The sequence below is a fragment of the Pseudophryne corroboree genome, chromosome 2, assembly GCF_028390025.1.
Source record: "Pseudophryne corroboree isolate aPseCor3 chromosome 2, aPseCor3.hap2, whole genome shotgun sequence".
Taxonomy (NCBI): Eukaryota; Metazoa; Chordata; class Amphibia; order Anura; family Myobatrachidae; genus Pseudophryne; species Pseudophryne corroboree.
Window position 1 is genome coordinate 433,664,819 of NC_086445.1, and position 18,636 is coordinate 433,683,454.

Genomic DNA, 18,636 nt, shown 5'->3' on the forward strand with positions numbered 1-18,636 from the left:
CAGTTGTTTAGTAATTCAAACTTTTTAAACCATGACCGGGGTAGCACTACTATTTTCACCACCAGTGATTAATATTTCCAATTCTAATTTGAATGTAATAAATTTGGCTGTGACCTCATTTTTCCAATCTATACAGTGTCTTTATTTATTAATTAATTGGTTAAGTGTTGCGTAGTAATAAAACATATGGGCGACTTACTGTTATTCTGAAATATCCCACTTTGAGTTTTTTTGTTGCAGGCTATGAATTTAATGAAAGGTTTTGTACTGTCAATATGTTTATGAACCTCAGGATATTGCATTTTCTTTATTAGCATATATACAAATAATGCAGTGATCAGTTTTGTTACTATGCTCTAAGTTTTTAAAATAAGTGGCATTTATTGATAGTGCACAACAAAAGATATTTACAGAAAATGATTGATGAAAAGGCTTTTGAGCACCAATGTATATGGGGGGGGGGTCATTCAGAGTTGATCGCTTGCTAGCTACTTTTTGCAGCCATGCAAACACATAGTCGCCGCCCACTGGGGAGTGTAAATTTGCTGTGGAAGGGTGCGATCGCATGTGCAGCCGAGCGGTACAAAAATAGTTTGTGCAGTTTCTGAGCAGCTCAGAACTTACTCAGCCCTTGCGATCACTTCAGCCTGTCCGGTCCCGGAGTTGACGTCAGACACCCGCCCTGCAAACGCTTGGACACGCCTGCGTTTTCCCAAACACTCCCAGAAAACGGTCAGTTGACACCCATAAACGCCCTCTTCCTGTCAATCTCCTTGCAGTCAGGGGTGCGAATGGATTCTTTGTTAAATCCATCGCTCAGCAACGATCCGCTTTGTACCCATACAGCACGCCTGCACATCGTGGTGCATACGCATGCGCTGTAATGATCTGATCACTGCGCTGCGAAAAAATGGGAGCGTACGATCAGGTCAGAATGTCCCCCATTATGCAGTGTATGGAGGTGTTCCGGATTATCGGGCTGTTGCTCTTCCCCTCATTCGTGCTGGCTGCACCAGCTTAACACCTTTATAAGTTAGAAAGAAAAGTAAAAAAATAAAATAAAATAAAGGATGCTGTTAGGAATCACATGGTCCGTTTTTATGCTTCAAAATGATAACACAACAAACTGCTTTTCAACATTGTATTCACAATAAACTACTTTTCTACCATCCACCCATTTTTTGCACAAATGAAAGCAGACTGTTAAGAACCAACAAAAGATTTATTTTACATATGGAGGAGAAGGCGGATTTGCTGTAAGAAAGCTGCTCTGCCTTTTAGTTTACAGAAAGTCACATATTATGTAAATAACTTACGATTTAAAAAAAATAAAACCAATGACAGACACAATTAAGATAATTTTATTATGTTGACTCACATTTTCTAATAGTTCATTTTGAAGCTATATTACTAAGCTTCAAAGAGTCAATGGTCTCAAATGAATTGCCCAGCATTTGTATGTGGACTTAACATTGGTGCTTTATTACAATTAATTTGACCTGTTCAAGTAGTATGGCTTATAAAACATTTTCAAACGACAGCAATGGGAAGAAATATTTAAACTTTTAAACGAGGTTTACAGAAGCAGCGTAACAAAATATGGAAAGAACTATTTCATAAAAACATATTGCTTAAAAAAAGGATCTGTGAAATAGCAATACTGTATCATATGAAAGATAGTAATCCGTATGTTGCGGCCAATAGTTTTTTGCAATGTATGGTTCACCCGAAGTTCATTTCTTCCTGTAGCGTGGTCACAAAACTCATCCATTCTTTTTCTTTTCATACGTACCCCTTTGCTATTAGAAAAACTATAAATATGTAAGTTGTATTTTAAATCCAAAAAGATTTATAGGTTTGTAACTGATTCGTTTATCTAATGCATCATACAGCACCTCAGCAGAGATTATAGAAAGCATTTTAAAATTGTTTTGTACTTTGATACACTTATTGTTCTCAAACACTGCGGTACAAAAGGCGGATGATCCAGCTTTTTATTGTAAGCCTTTGCTTTTATGCATTTTCTTCTAAGATCATAGAAGATTAAAAGTTACCATACTCAAATACAGTTTGCTAAACAATAGTATCAAAATACTTTTGTAAAGGCCCACAAATAATTTGTATTAATTTTACATTCAAATAATTTCCCCAATACAAAATAACTGTCAGTAGGTCAGTAGTAAAGGCCACTTTTTTGCAGTACTTTTTGGATAAATTAACATTTTGAATAAAAAAAGAAGAAAAAGAAAAAAAGAAAAAAAAAAGAAAGCATTTTCCAGAATGCAATGAGGTCAGAAAGTGCTGCTAAACTTCTACAACACAAATGTTCAATATTTAAAACACAATTGAGGCAAACTACTGTAGAAAAATAATATAAAAAAAAAAAAAAAACCTTACCAGCATTTAAACAAGGTAAAAAAAAGTATTTCACAGGCTTATCTTAGAAAGGGATATTTTTCTACAGTATATATGTAGGAGATATATTTTCCAGGTTTTCCAAATTAACAATGATTTTTTGTTCCAACCTTTATGTTACCGTATAACTGAATAAGCTGGGATTCAGGCCTGTAAGCAAAGCCATGTGTGTATACAAAACGGAATGACTGTTTTTGATTGAAAGTGATAAATAAAAATCATTCGTCCTATTTGCTCCAAGAGTATAGTCCTAAAGATGTCATTTTGTTATAGATTTAGACGTGGGCAGATAGGCGGAGGGCAGCATGCAAATTCTCTTAGTATGCTTCGTGCCACGTCTACATTATTCTGTGCGATTTCCAAAGCCCTTTTAACTTCTTCGAAGGAGAATCCTTCACCCATTAACTTCGCTATTTTTGCATCTACATTCTCTACTGAACAATCAGCGCTGTATGGTCTCCTATGATGTACCTCAGGTGCAGTTCTGCGGGGGAGGGGTTTGGGTGGTCTGGCTGGTGCTTGCGGACAATCTATAAAAGGATAAAGAAACACGTTTTTTGTAACAAAATAGTAAGAAAAATATGCATAATGCAAAAATATATATACCAAGTATATAATTAACCAGGTGCTACTTTGAGTGTTTTAACCAAGCAGCTGTAAAAAAGGATATAGTCAGTCTCCAAACAGTAGTTGATTGGAACATCAACAAAATCTGAGAATCCTGTTAGGTCGACACTCCAGCGTCATGTGACAAGAGGTAATCAGCCTCAAATAGTATAATAACCAATACAGGAAGGCAGCGGCACGTGACTTGGACTAACCAATAAGATTACTTGCTACTAATGTCTAAACACCTTAAAGCCTTTTAAGTCTCATGACTGGGAATGTTAAGAAAAAAATAATTAAAAAACAATTGTTTCCAACTGTATTATATAAAAGATTTAAAATAGGGTTTGACTCACTAATGTCCTTATGTTTGCTATATATGAATATTTGCAATTTTAATGATAAATGCATACAAATTAACAATTGATGGAAGAGAGTAATCCAATTATCTACCATATAAAAATGATCTGGGACACTGGGGGAGATGTACTAAGCAGTGACAAGATTGGACAAGTGAGCCAGTGGAGAAGTTTTGCCAATGGCAATCAATCAGCTGCCGTGTACACATTTATAGTATGCAAATTATAAATGTTACTTCAATGCTGATTGGTTGCCAAATCATCGTTTGTATAGGTACACCCACCAACAGAGTCTCTAATCCAGGGGTGGCCAACCAGTCAGAAACAAAGAGCCCAAAATTTTGTTAGGCACATCAAAGAGCAGACATCGAGCCGCAGGCGCACATGCAAAAATGGGGTGTGGCCTTGTGCCTGCAAGGCCACGCCTCTGATATAAAATACATTTCAAAAACCAGATCCACATATAATAAATTTTTAAAGCCAGATCCAACATAAAATACATTTAAAAAGCCACTTCCACATAAAACAATTGAGAAAGAAAGTTCCACATAAAATATATTGAAAAAGCCAGATTCACATGATACACTTCAGCTCCCCCATGTGTCACTCCAGCCAGTACCCTGCTGTGTCACTTAAGCCAGCTACCTCACGTGTCTCTCCTGCTAGCACACTCCTGCAGTATGTCACTCCAGCCAGCTCCCCCATGAGTCACTCCTGCCAGCACTCTCCTGTGTCACTCCTGCCAGGACCCTCATATGTCACTACAGCCCCCCCCCCCCCCCCAAAAAAAAAAAAAAAAACACCTCGTGCCATTGCAGCAGCCCCTTATGTGTCCTCTGTTTGACAGTGGGTGTCTCACCTCAAGTATCTGGCTCTCTCAGTTCTCAGTCCCCGTAGTGCTGCTGTTGACTGTCTGGCTGGAGTGCAGAGTGTGGTCACGTACTTTTGAGTGTCGGGAGCCACATTTGAATAAAGAAAGAGCCGCATGAGGCTCAAGAGCCACAGGTTGGCCACCGCTGCTCTAATCTGTCGCTTGCATGCAAGGACGCAACATTGGACCTCTGCTTAGACTATTCATTGCAAGTAAACTATCAGAGCTTTTACAACAGAGTACTAAGATGCAATCAGAGGCTTATACATGCCCCCGGAGAGGTTGCAACACCCCCACCCCCCCATTACCTCTCATAACCGGTCAGTCACTTTGGGAACACTCACTGCATTAAAAGTTGCTAATCAATCACCATGCAAGTGCAGTGCGAAAGTGACACACGTGCAGTTCAAAAAACATAGCTTAGATCTACAAACATCAGCACCGCATCCACCTCTGTATCAGGTCCACAATCATGCATCCAATTCCTGACCAGTGCACTGTGTGTGTGGAGTCTGTGCTCCAGTTTCATCCAACACTCTAAAAAACATACTGGTAGGATTATTTGTTCTGATCAACAATAACTTGTGTGTGTGTGTGTGTGTGTGTGTGTGTGTGTGTGTGTGTGTGTGTGTGTGTGTCCATAGGGAATATAGATTGTAAGCACCAGTGCAGCAGGGAACAGATGTTAATGACTGAAATGTGTAAAGTGCTGGGTAATGTGCATGAATTATATAAATAACTGAATAAATTACAAAAGATTGTTACATCCATGAAACGTAAATTTTCTGCTTGGATCCACTTGTATTAATTGTAGGAAAATGTTTATTCTATGGTCAAAATTTCAAAGTTAGTTTTCCTACAGCTTACCACTACTTATGGGTTAGAGACAAGACACGTACGTATACAGAGTATCACATGTAAATAGCTGAAGCCAACAAATCCTTGAAATGCACATGTAGGGAAATAGAAAGATTACAGTTTTAAGTTATTTAAATGCAATGTTTCCAAAGCAACCACTGCATTATCATTTTCCCATGATGTGTATTGATCTCTCATCACAAGCCTGCTTTTGGTAAGTCAGATATTTTAAATCCTTGTGTGGCTTATCTATTAGGAAAGTAATTACGGAGTCTTTAAAAAGATTGGCGGGGTGGGGAAGAAGAAAGGAGTAAATGATAATCTACAAAAACTAGAAAGAATTTTGTTTTATTATCACTCTCTCTCTCTCTCTCTCTCTCTCTCTCTCTCTCTCTCTCTCTATATATATATATATATATAGAGAGAGAGAGAGAGAGAGAGAGAGAGAGAGTGATAATAAAACAAAATTCTTTCTAGTTTTTGTAGATTATCATTTACTCCTTTCTTCTTCCCCACCCCGCCAATCTTTTTAAAGACTCCGTAATTACTTTCCTAATAGATAAGCCATATATATATATATATTTATAATAACAAACAAATGTCCGGCACTCACGCTTATAAGATGTATAATGATCCGGTGCACAACCTCTCAATGGAGCATGTAAACGAACAATATGGGTGGCACTCAGAATGAAATAACAGACGACATCCAAACTGGTTCCAGTCGACGTTTCGGGGACTGCTCCCCTTTATCAAGACACAACCAGTACCAATGCAACCAACATGTATAAGTACATAACAGTAACTCACCAAACACCAATCACGACATTGCCCGCGCCCCCCCAACGCCCGGTAATGACATCACCCACACGATCCCGTGTGGGGAATCACCGTCAGCTGTGTGAGGCGCGCGGTCCCGCGGTGCAGTGTACGCCGGTTGCCGGGCAACGATCCCAAGGAGGCCTAGCAGACGCTCACTTCCGCTCCCACGTCCCGGCGCGTTAACGTCAAACGCTCCGTAGCCGAGGGCGGGGAGAGGCCACAGATCACTCACTGGAATATAGAGACACTATATGCACCTATGTGTAATATCTAAACTATTGATGAGCTATGGGTCTATGTTTCAATGAACAGATCGCCATAGTATAAGGGACACAAGCAATTAACTAAAAGAATTATGAGCAAGTATTGCTGCATTAAATATATCTATAGATAATCAAGTTTAACAGGTATTACAATAGAGTGCAATGTAGTCATGACACACAGTTGGTAAAGAGTATGCTCAGTTTTTAATTTAACTATGGTTTTAAATGTTTGTAATAAAAAAATCTTTCTTTGTATCGCCAGGTTGCTGGGCAACAGAAAATGAGTGGAGCTCCGGCTCGGCGCCGCCTGGTGACGTCGGGATCCAGTGACGTCAGCTTCCTGCGCGCGGACCCGGCTGCACCGAGCGGCGTGGAGCAGGTGAGTGAGTTTAGCAATTTGTGTACATGTTTTGTAGGGTATAAATGTTTGTAATTTTGTATGTCACAATGTGTATGATTGTCCCTGACGACGGGCGAGAGCCCGAAACGTAACGTAGGAATAAAGGACGCTATGGAAAATTGAAAAAAAGCCTGGAGAGTGCCGCCTTTTCTTGCAAACCATTACAGGGTCACAAACCCAGGGAAGGCAACAGAGCAAATCTATCCGTGAGACCTTATTTTGAGTGCCGGATCAAACCGTGTATGCATATACAGCAGTGTCCACTACACATGTGGTAAGACGGACACAGAGCTGGATCAGGGCACCAGTGGTGAAATAACACCAATCGGGACATGTCACAGTTTGCTTTTAAATACTGAGCTGCAGTATCAACTGTGTGGATTGTCTGGATACAAATATACATTGTCATTGCACAGCATCTATTATACCAATGGCGTCTCTTGTAACTGAAACAGAACAGGTGGTGGACTTAACCTATTTGGATGCGAAGGAATCATTCAGCTACTCAGATGCTGAAGCGGAATCAATTCTTTATAAAGAAGGTCTGGATGATGATCCACTGGCAACAGATCCTGACACATTATACCGCCATTGGTTAAAACTAAAACAAAAGGAATGTGATTTTCTATACCATGGCATAAACTGGTCAGATTATTATAAGAATAAGTGGATACCAAGAGGATTCCGCATCCACAATACACCCACTATAGGAAGACATGACATCGCATTTTGCCGCAAATGGGTATCCATATTAAACAAGTGTTCACTTGATTTGCTTCTATTGGTCATAGAAGAATCCACAAAGGAATTGACCTCAATCAAGCAGAAGATCACCATATTTGAAGAAACCCATAAGGCAACATTATTGGTGGAAACGGATAATACCTGGCGTCACAAGATGACAACACAAATGGAAAAATATAGGAAAGACCTAATAGCATTCAAGAAGAAGAAGTTTTATAAAGTTCAGCAAGATTATGAACTCAGACGTGTATACCCATGGGCAAGTAACAGCAAACCCTACAGAGAAAGAATTAAACATTTCAGAAAACGAGGACAACAGTTCAGACAAGGGGAATCAGATGAATCCAGCGCCTCTCATAGTGAAAATGAGCCACAGTCCACTAATGAAGATGGTCGCCCTTTAGGGTTACAGACCCGAACTACCCTGTATGCTCCACCTACAAAAGGAAGAGGCCGACAAGGAGGGCGAGGCAGAACGAGAGGTACTACAGGCAGGAGGCCGCCACGCCGGTAGAAAGCTTGGTGTTTAACCTGTCTTCAACCCCCCTGACAGTGACGGAAAATAGAGTACTATCTAAAGGACTCACTTTTGTACCTACAGCCAAAATGGATGCATTCCAATGGAAGCTAGATGTGTACAAGCTGAACAGGACGTTGAGATTAAAGGACCACTTTGCAAAAACATCTAATATCATCACATCAAAGGGGGATGATATACCAGAACAACTGAAGAGGATCTTACCAAGATCAAAATTTGATCCCACCACACAGAATCCCTCAATAAAGACATTCACCAGATTACTGGAAGATGAAGGCGCACGAGTGGCTAATATGAGGATACCACATAATAACCTCACTTATGAAGAAAGACAGGCACTTAAGTCCTTGTCACAACGAATGGACATCATAATCCGCCCAGCGGACAAAGGGGGAGGGGTGGTTCTCCAGGATTTGGCTGAATATAAGAATGAATGTGAACGACAACTGAGGGACAGCAATACTTATGAACGACTATCCCGAGATCCGACAGAAATTTACAAACGAGAAGTGGATCAGATCTTAACAGCTGCTAAACAACAGGACATTATATCAGCAGAATTACAAAAAGCACTAATGGTGGAATTCCCCATCACCCCTCTTTTCTATGTGGTTCCGAAGATCCATAAGAGCCTGAAAGCCCCCCCAGGGAGGCCGATCATATCAGCATGTGGCTCCCTGTTTGAACCAATATCAATTTATCTGGACTCATTGTTGAATCCTTGTATCCAGGGTATCCCCTCATATTTGAAGGACACTAACATGCTTCTGTCCATTTTGGATTCCCTAAAGCTACCAATTGATGATATAGTCATGTGTAGTGCAGATGTGACTAGCCTGTACACCTGCATCCCACATGATGCAGGTGTGCAGGCTGTCAAACAACTTATCACTGATAATCCCCGTTACAAGGGTCCCCCAATTCAATTTATATTACAGCTCTTAAGTTTAGTGTTGACGAAAAATTATTTTTACTACAATGGTCAATTCTTTTTACAACGCACGGGCTGTGCGATGGGGTCATCAGTGGCCCCATCGTACGCCAATGCGTATATGTATTCAGTGGAGAAATCATTATTCAATGTTGGGAGTCAATTGAACCCTCATATTTTGATATATAATAGGTTCATAGACGACCTATTAATCTTTTGGGTAGGCACTGAAGAGAACCTCAAAACTCTGTTAGACGATCATAATAGATCTTTAAGTAAGATAAAACTCACTTATAAAATCAGTACTAGTATCATCCAATTCTTGGATGTGGAGATTCACATCAGGGGTAGAGAACTCATGACAACATTATATAGAAAAAGTACAGATAGGAATACTCTCCTTCAATATGAGAGTTTCCACCCGGTACCATTGAAAAAAAGCCTCCCTTATTCTCAACTATTAAGGGCAAAACGAATCCCATCAAACCCAGAGCAAGTGGAACCAGCACTCAACACTATGGTTGAGCGCTTTAAACAAAGGGGATACAATAAGGATGAGCTCAAAAAAATTAAAACTCGGGTATTAGACATCCCCAGATCCACACTACTAGAACCTAAGATTAAAAAGACACAAAATATGCAGAGAATTCCATGGCCAAATCGTTACAATGTACATAGTGAGAATCTTTCTAAAAAAGCTAAAAATTGGTGGCCTATCGTCAGTACTGACAGGGAATTACCATCGATCCAGGGTTCAAAGTTGATGCCTAGCTATTTGAGAAATCGAAATTTAAAAGATAAAATTGTAAAATTAGATATCACGGGTATGGAAAGCAAGAAACCGACACACTTTTTGAGTAGGAAACCGGGGTGCTTTATGTGCCTCGGATGTACAACGTGCAGGTTCATGATAGCCAGCCCTAATTTCTCCCATCCGCACACTGGTAAAAAATTTCAGATTAGACATGCGGTTACATGTACAACCACATATGTCATATATCTCCTGACCTGCCCCTGTGGTTTGTCCTATGTGGGCAAAACCCAGCGGCAGTTTCGGGAACGGATGGCAATGCACCGTATGGCAATAAGACAGGCATTGGAAACAGGTACCAGTGACCAGCCGGTTGCTAGACACTTCGCCAAGGCGAAGCATAGCATGGCCACATTAAGAAGCATTATTATTGACCACATACCTGCCCTACCAAGAGGAGGGAATCGAGCAAAGATTTTGCTTAAGCGGGAATGTAGATGGATATTTATGCTGAACACATTGGCCCCAAAAGGGTTAAACGAAACTCTGGGGTTACAATGTTACTTATAGAGACACTATATGCACCTATGTGTAATATCTAAACTATTGATGAGCTATGGGTCTATGTTTCAGTGAACAGATCGCCATAGTATAAGGGACACAAGCAATTAACTAAAAGAATTATGAGCAAGTATTGCTGCATTAAATATATCTATAGATAATCAAGTTTAACAGGTATTACAATAGAGTGCAATGTAGTCATGACACACAGTTGGTAAAGAGTATGCTCAGTTTTTAATTTAACTATGGTTTTAAATGTTTGTAATAAAAAAATCTTTCTTTGTATCGCCAGGTTGCTGGGCAACAGAAAATGAGTGGAGCTCCGGCTCGGCGCCGCCTGGTGACGTCGGGATCCAGTGACGTCAGCTTCCTGCGCGCGGACCCGGCTGCACCGAGCGGCGTGGAGCAGGTGAGTGAGTTTAGCAATTTGTGTACATGTTTTGTAGGGTATAAATGTTTGTAATTTTGTATGTCACAATGTGTATGATTGTCCCTGACGACGGGCGAGAGCCCGAAACGTAACGTAGGAATAAAGGACGCTATGGAAAATTGAAAAATGGGGATTTTTGTTTACTTACCGTAAAATCTCTTTCTCTGAGTCCATCTGGGGGACGCTGCGCCGTTACTTGTGGGTTAGAGGTGTGTGGTAGTGGAGATTGGCACAGAACTATCAAAAGCTGACTCCTCCCCCCTCTAACCCCTCCCATCTCCTTCCTGCTCAGCCCTGATCAGTTAACGTTTAGCCAAGCCAAAGGAGATAGACCAGAATAAAAAATTAACCAATTAAACCAGACAAACTATGGGAGGGATCGCAGCGTCCCCCAGATGGACTCAGAGAAAGAGATTTTACGGTAAGTAAACAAAAATCCCCATTTCTCTGTCCTCCATCTGGGGGACGCTGCGCCGTTACTTGTGGGATTTCCCAAAGCAAGCTAATGAGAGGAGGGAGACGTTGACGGCATAGCCGTCTGTAAAATACGACGCCCAACAGAGGCAGTCTCCAAACTAAAAGTATGAAACCGGTAAAACTTTGTGAACGTATGGACTGACGACCAGGTCGCCGCCCTGCATAGTTGCTCAACAGATGCACCACCGCGAACAGCCCAAGACGCTCCAACTGCTCTAGTCGAATGAGCCTTAATTGAGTCAGGAACCGAAACGCTTGAGGACACGTAAGCCTGTCTGATGGCCGAAGTTATCCAACGGGCCACAGTGTTCTTAGAGGCAGGCCAACCTCGTTTGGGAGCATCAATCAATACCAGCAAGGAATCCGTACGACGGAAAGCCTCCGTGCGAGACAAATAAATACGTAAGGCCCGAACAACATCCAAGAGAGCCAAATGGGAATCCTCCCCCTGAGAAGATGACGGATTAAAAGCTGGAAGAACGATGTCCTGATTTAAATGGAATGCTGAAACAACCTTTGGAAGAAATGAAGGCTTTGTCCGCAGCACCACCCGATTTTCATGAAACACTAACAAGGGTGGCCTGCAAAAAAGAGCCGCCAACTCAGACACTCGTCTAGCTGAGGCAATTGCCAACAGAAAAACAACTTTTTGTGTTAGATAACGTAGTTCCACAGATTCTAGAGGTTCAAATGGAGACTTTTGAAGAGCCTTAAGTACCAAGTTTAAATCCCAGGGAGGAATCGGAGGAACAAAAGGTGGTTGAATTCGAAGTACTCCCTGCAGGAATGTTTGAACCTCTGGAATGATTGCTAATTTCTTTTGAAAAAGGACCGACAAGGCCGAAACCTGACCCTTCAGGGAAGAAAGTTTTAACCCCTTGTCAAGACCCTCCTGGAGAAAGGAGAGCAGGCGAGGAAGTCTAAACAAATGCGGAGTCAAGTTCCTTTTCTCGCACCAAGCAATGTAAATACGCCATACTCTATGGTAAATGCCAGAAGTCACCGGCTTTCTAGCCCGAATCATTGTCTGAACAACCGCACGAGAAAGGCCCTTTGCCTTCAGAATGTTGGATTCAAGAACCAAGCCGTCAAAGCCAGCCGATTTAAATCTGGGTGGCGACAAGGTCCCTGAAGCAGAAGATCTGGTCGCAGAGGGAGGCGAAAGGGGTCTCCGACGACCATGCTGTTTAGAAGAGTGTACCACTGTCGGCGTGGCCAATCCGGAGCCACCAGAATTATTGCAAGGCCTTCTCGCCGAATGCGTTGGAGTAGACGTGGGAGCAGTGGAATTGGTGGGAACACGTAACCCAGCTGAAATTGCCACGGAGCTGTTAGTGCATCGATCAGAAATGCTTGAGGATCCTGAGTTCTTGATCCGTAAACCGGAAGTTTTTTGTTGAGCCGTGACGCCATCAGGTCTAATTCTGGCACTCCCCAGCGATCCACTAGAGAAAGAAACACTTCCTGGTGAAGTTCCCACTCTCCCGGATGAATCGTGTGACGACTCAAAAAGTCTGCTTCCCAGTTTTCGACTCCCGGAATGTGAATGGCTGAAATCACGGGAATCCAACGCTCCGCCCACGTGAGAATCTGAGCAACCTCTCTCATTGCGGACCAGCTGCGAGTTCCTCCCTGTTTGTTGATGTAAGCCACTGCCGTGGCATTGTCGGATTGCACCCGAACTGGATGGCCCTGCACCATGGTCTGAATCCGAATGAGAGCATACCGGATCGCTCTCAATTCCAGAATGTTGATTTGTAGTTTTGACTCTTGATTGCTCCAGCGCCCCTGTAAATGATGAGTCTGGAACACTGCTCCCCAACCGCTGAGGCTTGCGTCCGTGGTTACCATCATCCAAGACCAGACCGTGAACGGCGCACCCTTCCTCAGATTGTGACTGTGAAGCCACCAGTAGAGCGACTGACGAGTTCTTATCGACAAGCGTATCAACTGCAGTTCGAGGCGCGAATCCGTCCGAGTCCAACAGTGGAGAATCTGAGCTTGAAGAGGTCGGGCGTGGAATCTGGCGTATGGAACTGCCTCGAATGAGGCTACCATCTTGCCCAGTACCTGCATGCATCTGAGGACTGATACTGCCGGCAATTTTAACAAGGTTCTGATTCTGGCTTGTAAGTCCTGAATCTTGTCTGTAGGAAGAAACACCTTCTGGCTGTTGGTGTCGAATAGAAGACCCAGAAAAACCATTTTCTGTGACGGGAGTAGAGATGACTTTGGAAAATTGATTATCCACCCGAAAGACTGTAGAGTCTCTATCGTTAGACGCAGGTTCTGAGTGAGAATCTCCGGTGACGGGGCCTTGATCAACAGGTCGTCCAAGTATGGAGTGATGTTGACCCCTTTGCAACGGAGAACTGCGACGACATGACCCAGGACCTTCGTAAACACCCGGGGAGCCGTAGAAAGACCAAAGGGAAGGGCCCGAAACTGAAAATGCCACGGACCTACTGCAAATCTCAGAAGTGATTGATGTCCTGTCCAAATTGGAACATGTAGGTATGCGTCCTTTATATCTATTGAAGCCAAATATTCCCCTGGCTCCATGGCTGCGATAATGGAGCGAATGGATTCCATCCTGAATTTCTGGGATGAAAGGTACGGATTGAGGGCTTTTAGATTTAGAATGGGTCGAAACGAACCGTCCGGCTTGTCTACGAGAAAAAGACCCGAGTAAAAGCCCCGACCTCTCTGAGGAGCTGGGACCGGAAGGATTACTCCATTTTGTAATAGTTTTGCTGTTGCCTGAAGGAGAGCCTGACGTCTGGAGGGGTCGTCTGGGAGAGGCGTCACAATTAGTCGGGCTGGGACTGCTTCTTCGAAATCCAACATATATCCTCTGGAAATGACCCCTATTACCCACCGATCCGGTTTCGATAGGAGCCACACTTCCCTGAAGTGAAGTAAACGAGCCCCAACCTGTATTGATCCCTCCAGAGGGCCCGAAGCGTCATGCCTCAGGCTTGTCGGCAGGCTTACTGGACGGTCTGCGAGTAGCCTGAGCTCCTCTACCTCTGAATGATCCCCTTCGTGGAAATCTGGAGAAGGGTCGAAAGGACTGGAAATTACCTCTGCCCTGCGTACGAAAGGACCGAAATCTTGTAGGCTTTGGTTTGTTTGGAGCAGACGGAAGGAAAGGGCTCTTTCCCCCCGTAGTATCTGAAATAATTTTCTTTAACTCTGATCCAAAAAGAAATTCGCCTTCAAAAGGGACTGCCGTCAAGGTCTGCTTTGAGTCCGAATCAGCATTCCAAACCCTAAGCCAAAGAGATCGTCTTGCGGATACTGTTAAGGCAGAAACACGGGACTGTAGCGCCACCGAATCCAATAATGCTTCACCCACGTAAGTAAGGGCCTCAGAAATCTGTTCTGCTAATTGAATGGCCTCCGACGGATCGTCTGACTGCATCCCAGATACAACCTGTGCAAGCCACTCATCAACGGCTTTAAGCACCCAGGCACTCGCCAGAACTGGACGGAGAGAAACACCTGATAAGGAAAACATAGATTTTAGTAATGCTTCTATCTTCCTATCGGTAGAGTCTTTTAAAGTCGCAGACTGTACTGACGGAATAACCGTAGCTTTTGCTAAATGCGAAATAGGGGCGTCTACCTTTGGGGCGGTTTCCCAAATTGTTGTATCCTCTTCTGTAAAAGGATATAGAAACTTTAACTTTTTAGGCGCCTGGAAACGGGAATCCGGTTTTAGCCAGGGTTCTTTTAAAATATCCGCAAAGTGCGAGTAAGAAGGGAACGCAGTAACCTGTCTCTTCTGTCGTTTAAAGAAAGAGGAAGAAGTCTCGGCTACTGCCTCATCCTGAATATTAAGGGTCTGACGAATGGCTTCTATTAGTAGCCTAACACCTGAATTAGTAGATAAATCCTCATCTTCCCAAGCCGAATTTTCGTCCCCTTCAGGATCTACCTCCCCTTCTTCCAATGGAGATGTCAGAGTATCCAACTCCTCTCCTGGAAATGCAATAGCGGGTAACGGCTGCGTTCGCTTAGAAGCCGCCGAACTACTGGCCGAACTTACAAATTTATTTACAGACTGAGTCAAATCAGTGAGACATTTTCCCATATTCTGGGCCCACAGCGGTTCCACCTGAGTCTGGGCCAAAGCTGCTTCCGACCTTGACTGACGCAAATCTGAAATTGCGTCCACCATGGCCTTGACCCAAGGGGGCATTGACTGATCTGTGGATCTGCCCTGCTGATCTGCCGCTGGTGCACCAGAGCATGATGTACAGAGGGTCCCTGCGTCAGCACTCCCCTTAGCCAGCTTTGTGCCACATTGTGAACATGAGAAATAAACCACTGAGGTTGTTTTTCCCTTAGTAGGTTTCTCTGGCTTGCTGGTCATCTTTACTCTGGTGAACTATGTCCCCCAAGTTGTGTTAAAAAATATCTGAGATTCAACCCACTAGACTTGCTCTTTGTTAATATGCTGCTCTAGCCACCAGACTAGAGGAGACACTGTGATCCCCCTCCCCCCCTTTTATACTTGCGGTTTTTATCCCCCTGTGTATGTAATCCTCCTCCGTAGCACAGCGTCCCCTGTGTGCAGGCAGAGAAGATGGCGCCGTGACCAGCCGTGCGCGCGCGCGGGCAGAGCTGAGCGGGAAGACGGCTCTGCCCGCCTGACGTCATTCTCATCTCGTCAAAAACCGGAAGTTCGGCTCCCGTGCGCCGCTACACAGAGCGGTTGTCATGGCAGCCAAGTAACGGTCCAGGGAGTGAATAACACCCTCCCGGACCTAACACAGTCCTCCACCTCACATTTCACCCCAGATCAGCCTCCGTGCTGTCTGTGGGTGATCGCGCGCTCGGGGGGGGGGGGGGGGGGGGGGGGGGGGGGAGGGAGGGGAGGAGGAGTTTGGTAGTCCCAATAAATTCACCATTAATAACAGGAAATAGGGACATTAATAATAGGAAATAGGGACAGCCCAATACTGTCAATGACAGATTGTGGCTGTCCAGTACCTGATGCTGCTGTCTTCTCTCTTTCTCTCTCTGAAGGCCCCAGTGACCGAAGGTATAGTGGCCTCCCTGCAGCAGTCTGGAATGGGATACTAACCCCTTCCACTGTTATACCTGTCACCTGTAAACAGGGACTAGGTATTTGTGAAAGAAGAAATAATAAAAAAAAAAAAAAAATTCCTAAAGAGAAATCAAAACTGTGTCTGTACTCCACAGGCACAAAACTAAAACTGATCAGGGCTGAGCAGGAAGGAGATGGGAGGGGTTAGAGGGGGGAGGAGTCAGCTTTTGATAGTTCTGTGCCAATCTCCACTACCACACACCTCTAACCCACAAGTAACGGCGCAGCGTCCCCCAGATGGAGGACAGAGAAAAAGCCTGGAGAGTGCCGCCTTTTCTTGCAAACCATTACAGGGTCACAAACCCAGGGAAGGCACCAGAGCAAATCTATCCGTGAGACCTTATTTTGAGTGCCGGATCAAACCGTGTATGTATATATATATATATATATATATATATATAGCTCCAAGAAATGAACGGCACTGGAGACAGATAATTGCAGTAAAAATTGTATTCAAAGACTACAGCTGTTTCTGGGCATTAGCCCTTTCCTCAGGCCAAATACAAGCATACACAAACAAACATAAAACACTTACCCCACTAAATACCCCCTGGAGCACACCCGCTGCCGCGTCCCCTCCACGCCATCCCGCTTCCGGGTCCCGAGCCGCCGCGTCACTTCCGCCCACTGCGTCACCGTTGCCATGGTTACCCGGCGCATGCCGGTCAGCCAGGCACAGCCGCTGTGACACGCAGATCCACAGGCTGCTCTCCCCATCACCAGGTGCCGGGTGGGCACGGAATCAGAGGTTGCTCCCTGTAAATATGTGAAAACACACAATAACTATCCAGTGCAATATATACACACATTAAGGCATAAAATGAGAGACAACTTTCTTGCATATGCAAATCAATAATAAATCACATTGATCAAACCAGCATAAGTCTACTCTACACCAAAAGATCACTATCCCTAGATGTAAGCACCCCAAATTGCAATTAACAACCGCAATCAATGATGCTAAACTTCTAATGAAGGGCCCATTATTCAACTTATGAAACATTTGTGGAATGTAGTGATCTTTGGTGTAGAGTTGACTTATGCTGCTTTGATCAATGTGATTTATTATTGATTTGCATATGCAAGAAAGTTGTCTCTCATTTTATGCCTTAATGTGTGTATATATTGCACTGGATAGTTATTGTGTGTTTTCACATATTTACAGGGAGCAACCTCTGATTCCGTGCCCACCCGGCACCTGGTGATGGGGAGAGCAGCCTGTGGATCTGCGTGTCACAGCGGCTGTGCCTGGCTGACCGGCATGCGCCGGGTAACCATGGCAACGGTGACGCAGTGGGCGGAAGTGACGCGGAGGCTCGGGACCTGGAAGCGGGATGGCGTGGAGGAGACGCGGCAGCGGGTGTGCTCCAGGGGGTATTTAGTGGGGTAAGTGTTTTATGTTTGTTTGTGTATGCTTGTATTTGGCCTGAGGAAAGGGCTAATGCCCAGAAACAGCTGTAGTCTTTGAATACAATTAGTCCTTGAATACAATTTTTACTGCAATTACCTGTCTCCAGTGCCGTTCATTTCTTGGAGCTGCATGTTACTTTTGGATCTGGCACAGAGCACGTTGTTACAAAGAGTCTGGGAGTGCCGACTGTCTTGCAAGGATATATATATATATCTATATATATCTATATATATATATCTATATATATATATCTATATATATATATATATATATATATATATATATATATATATATATATATATATATATAGCCAAAAAAAAATCCCAAACACTTTCAGAACAATAATCAGTCCTCAATGGGTGCCAGGTAATAAATCATGATTACAGTCAGTCTATAGGTCAAAATATACCATCACACCTCTAGATCAGTGAGACAAGCAAAAAATAGGATTTTAGTACCTACCGGTAAATCCTTTTCTCTTAGTCCGTAGAGGATACTGGGGACTCCATGAGGACCATGGGGTATAGACGGGATCCGCAAGAGCTTGGCACACTAAAAAGACTTTGACTGGGTGTGAACTGGCTCCTCCCTCTATGCCCCTCCCCCAGACCTCAGTTATAGGAACTGTGCCCAGGAGAGACGGACATTTCGAGGAAAGAATTTATTGTTTAAACAAGGTGAGTGTCATACCAGCTCTCACCACGAACACACCGCCAAACGTGGCCTTCAACAGAATACCAGCCAACGGCATGAAAAAAAACACAGCCACATGCTGAGAGAATATGTAACACAACCTGATTGTCAACACAACCAACAACAAAAACACCGCATGCTATGGCATGACAACGTCAGTAACAGCCTGACAGAAAGAAACACCACCTGAGTGTAACCATAACCAATAACTGCAGACACAGTACGCACTGGGACAGGCGCCCAGCATCCTCTACGGACTAAGAGAAAAGGATTTACCGGTAGGTACTAAAATCCTATTTTCTCATACGTTCTAGAGGATGCTGGGGACTCCATAAGGACCATGGGGTTTATACCAAAGCTCCAGACCGGGCGGGAGCGTGCGGATGACT

General features: G+C 43.6%; 1 protein-coding gene across 8 annotated transcripts in view; it reads right to left on the minus strand.

Moving 5' to 3' along the window:
• Nucleotides 1–1,203: 1,203 nt before the first annotated feature.
• The window catches only part of CBLB (Cbl proto-oncogene B), a 394,231-nt gene continuing 376,798 nt past the window's right edge, over nt 1,204–18,636 (minus strand). For 4 of the 8 annotated variants that reach the window (XM_063953613.1, XM_063953612.1, XM_063953611.1 and 1 more), the window contains one exon: nt 1,204–2,945. In XM_063953613.1, the coding sequence (XP_063809683.1) occupies nt 2,683–2,945 (263 nt within the window). In that variant the 3' untranslated portion in view covers nt 1,204–2,682. The remainder of the gene's footprint in view (nt 2,946–18,636) is intronic. The other 4 variants (XM_063953616.1, XM_063953614.1, XM_063953618.1 and 1 more) reach the window with 2 other exon arrangements.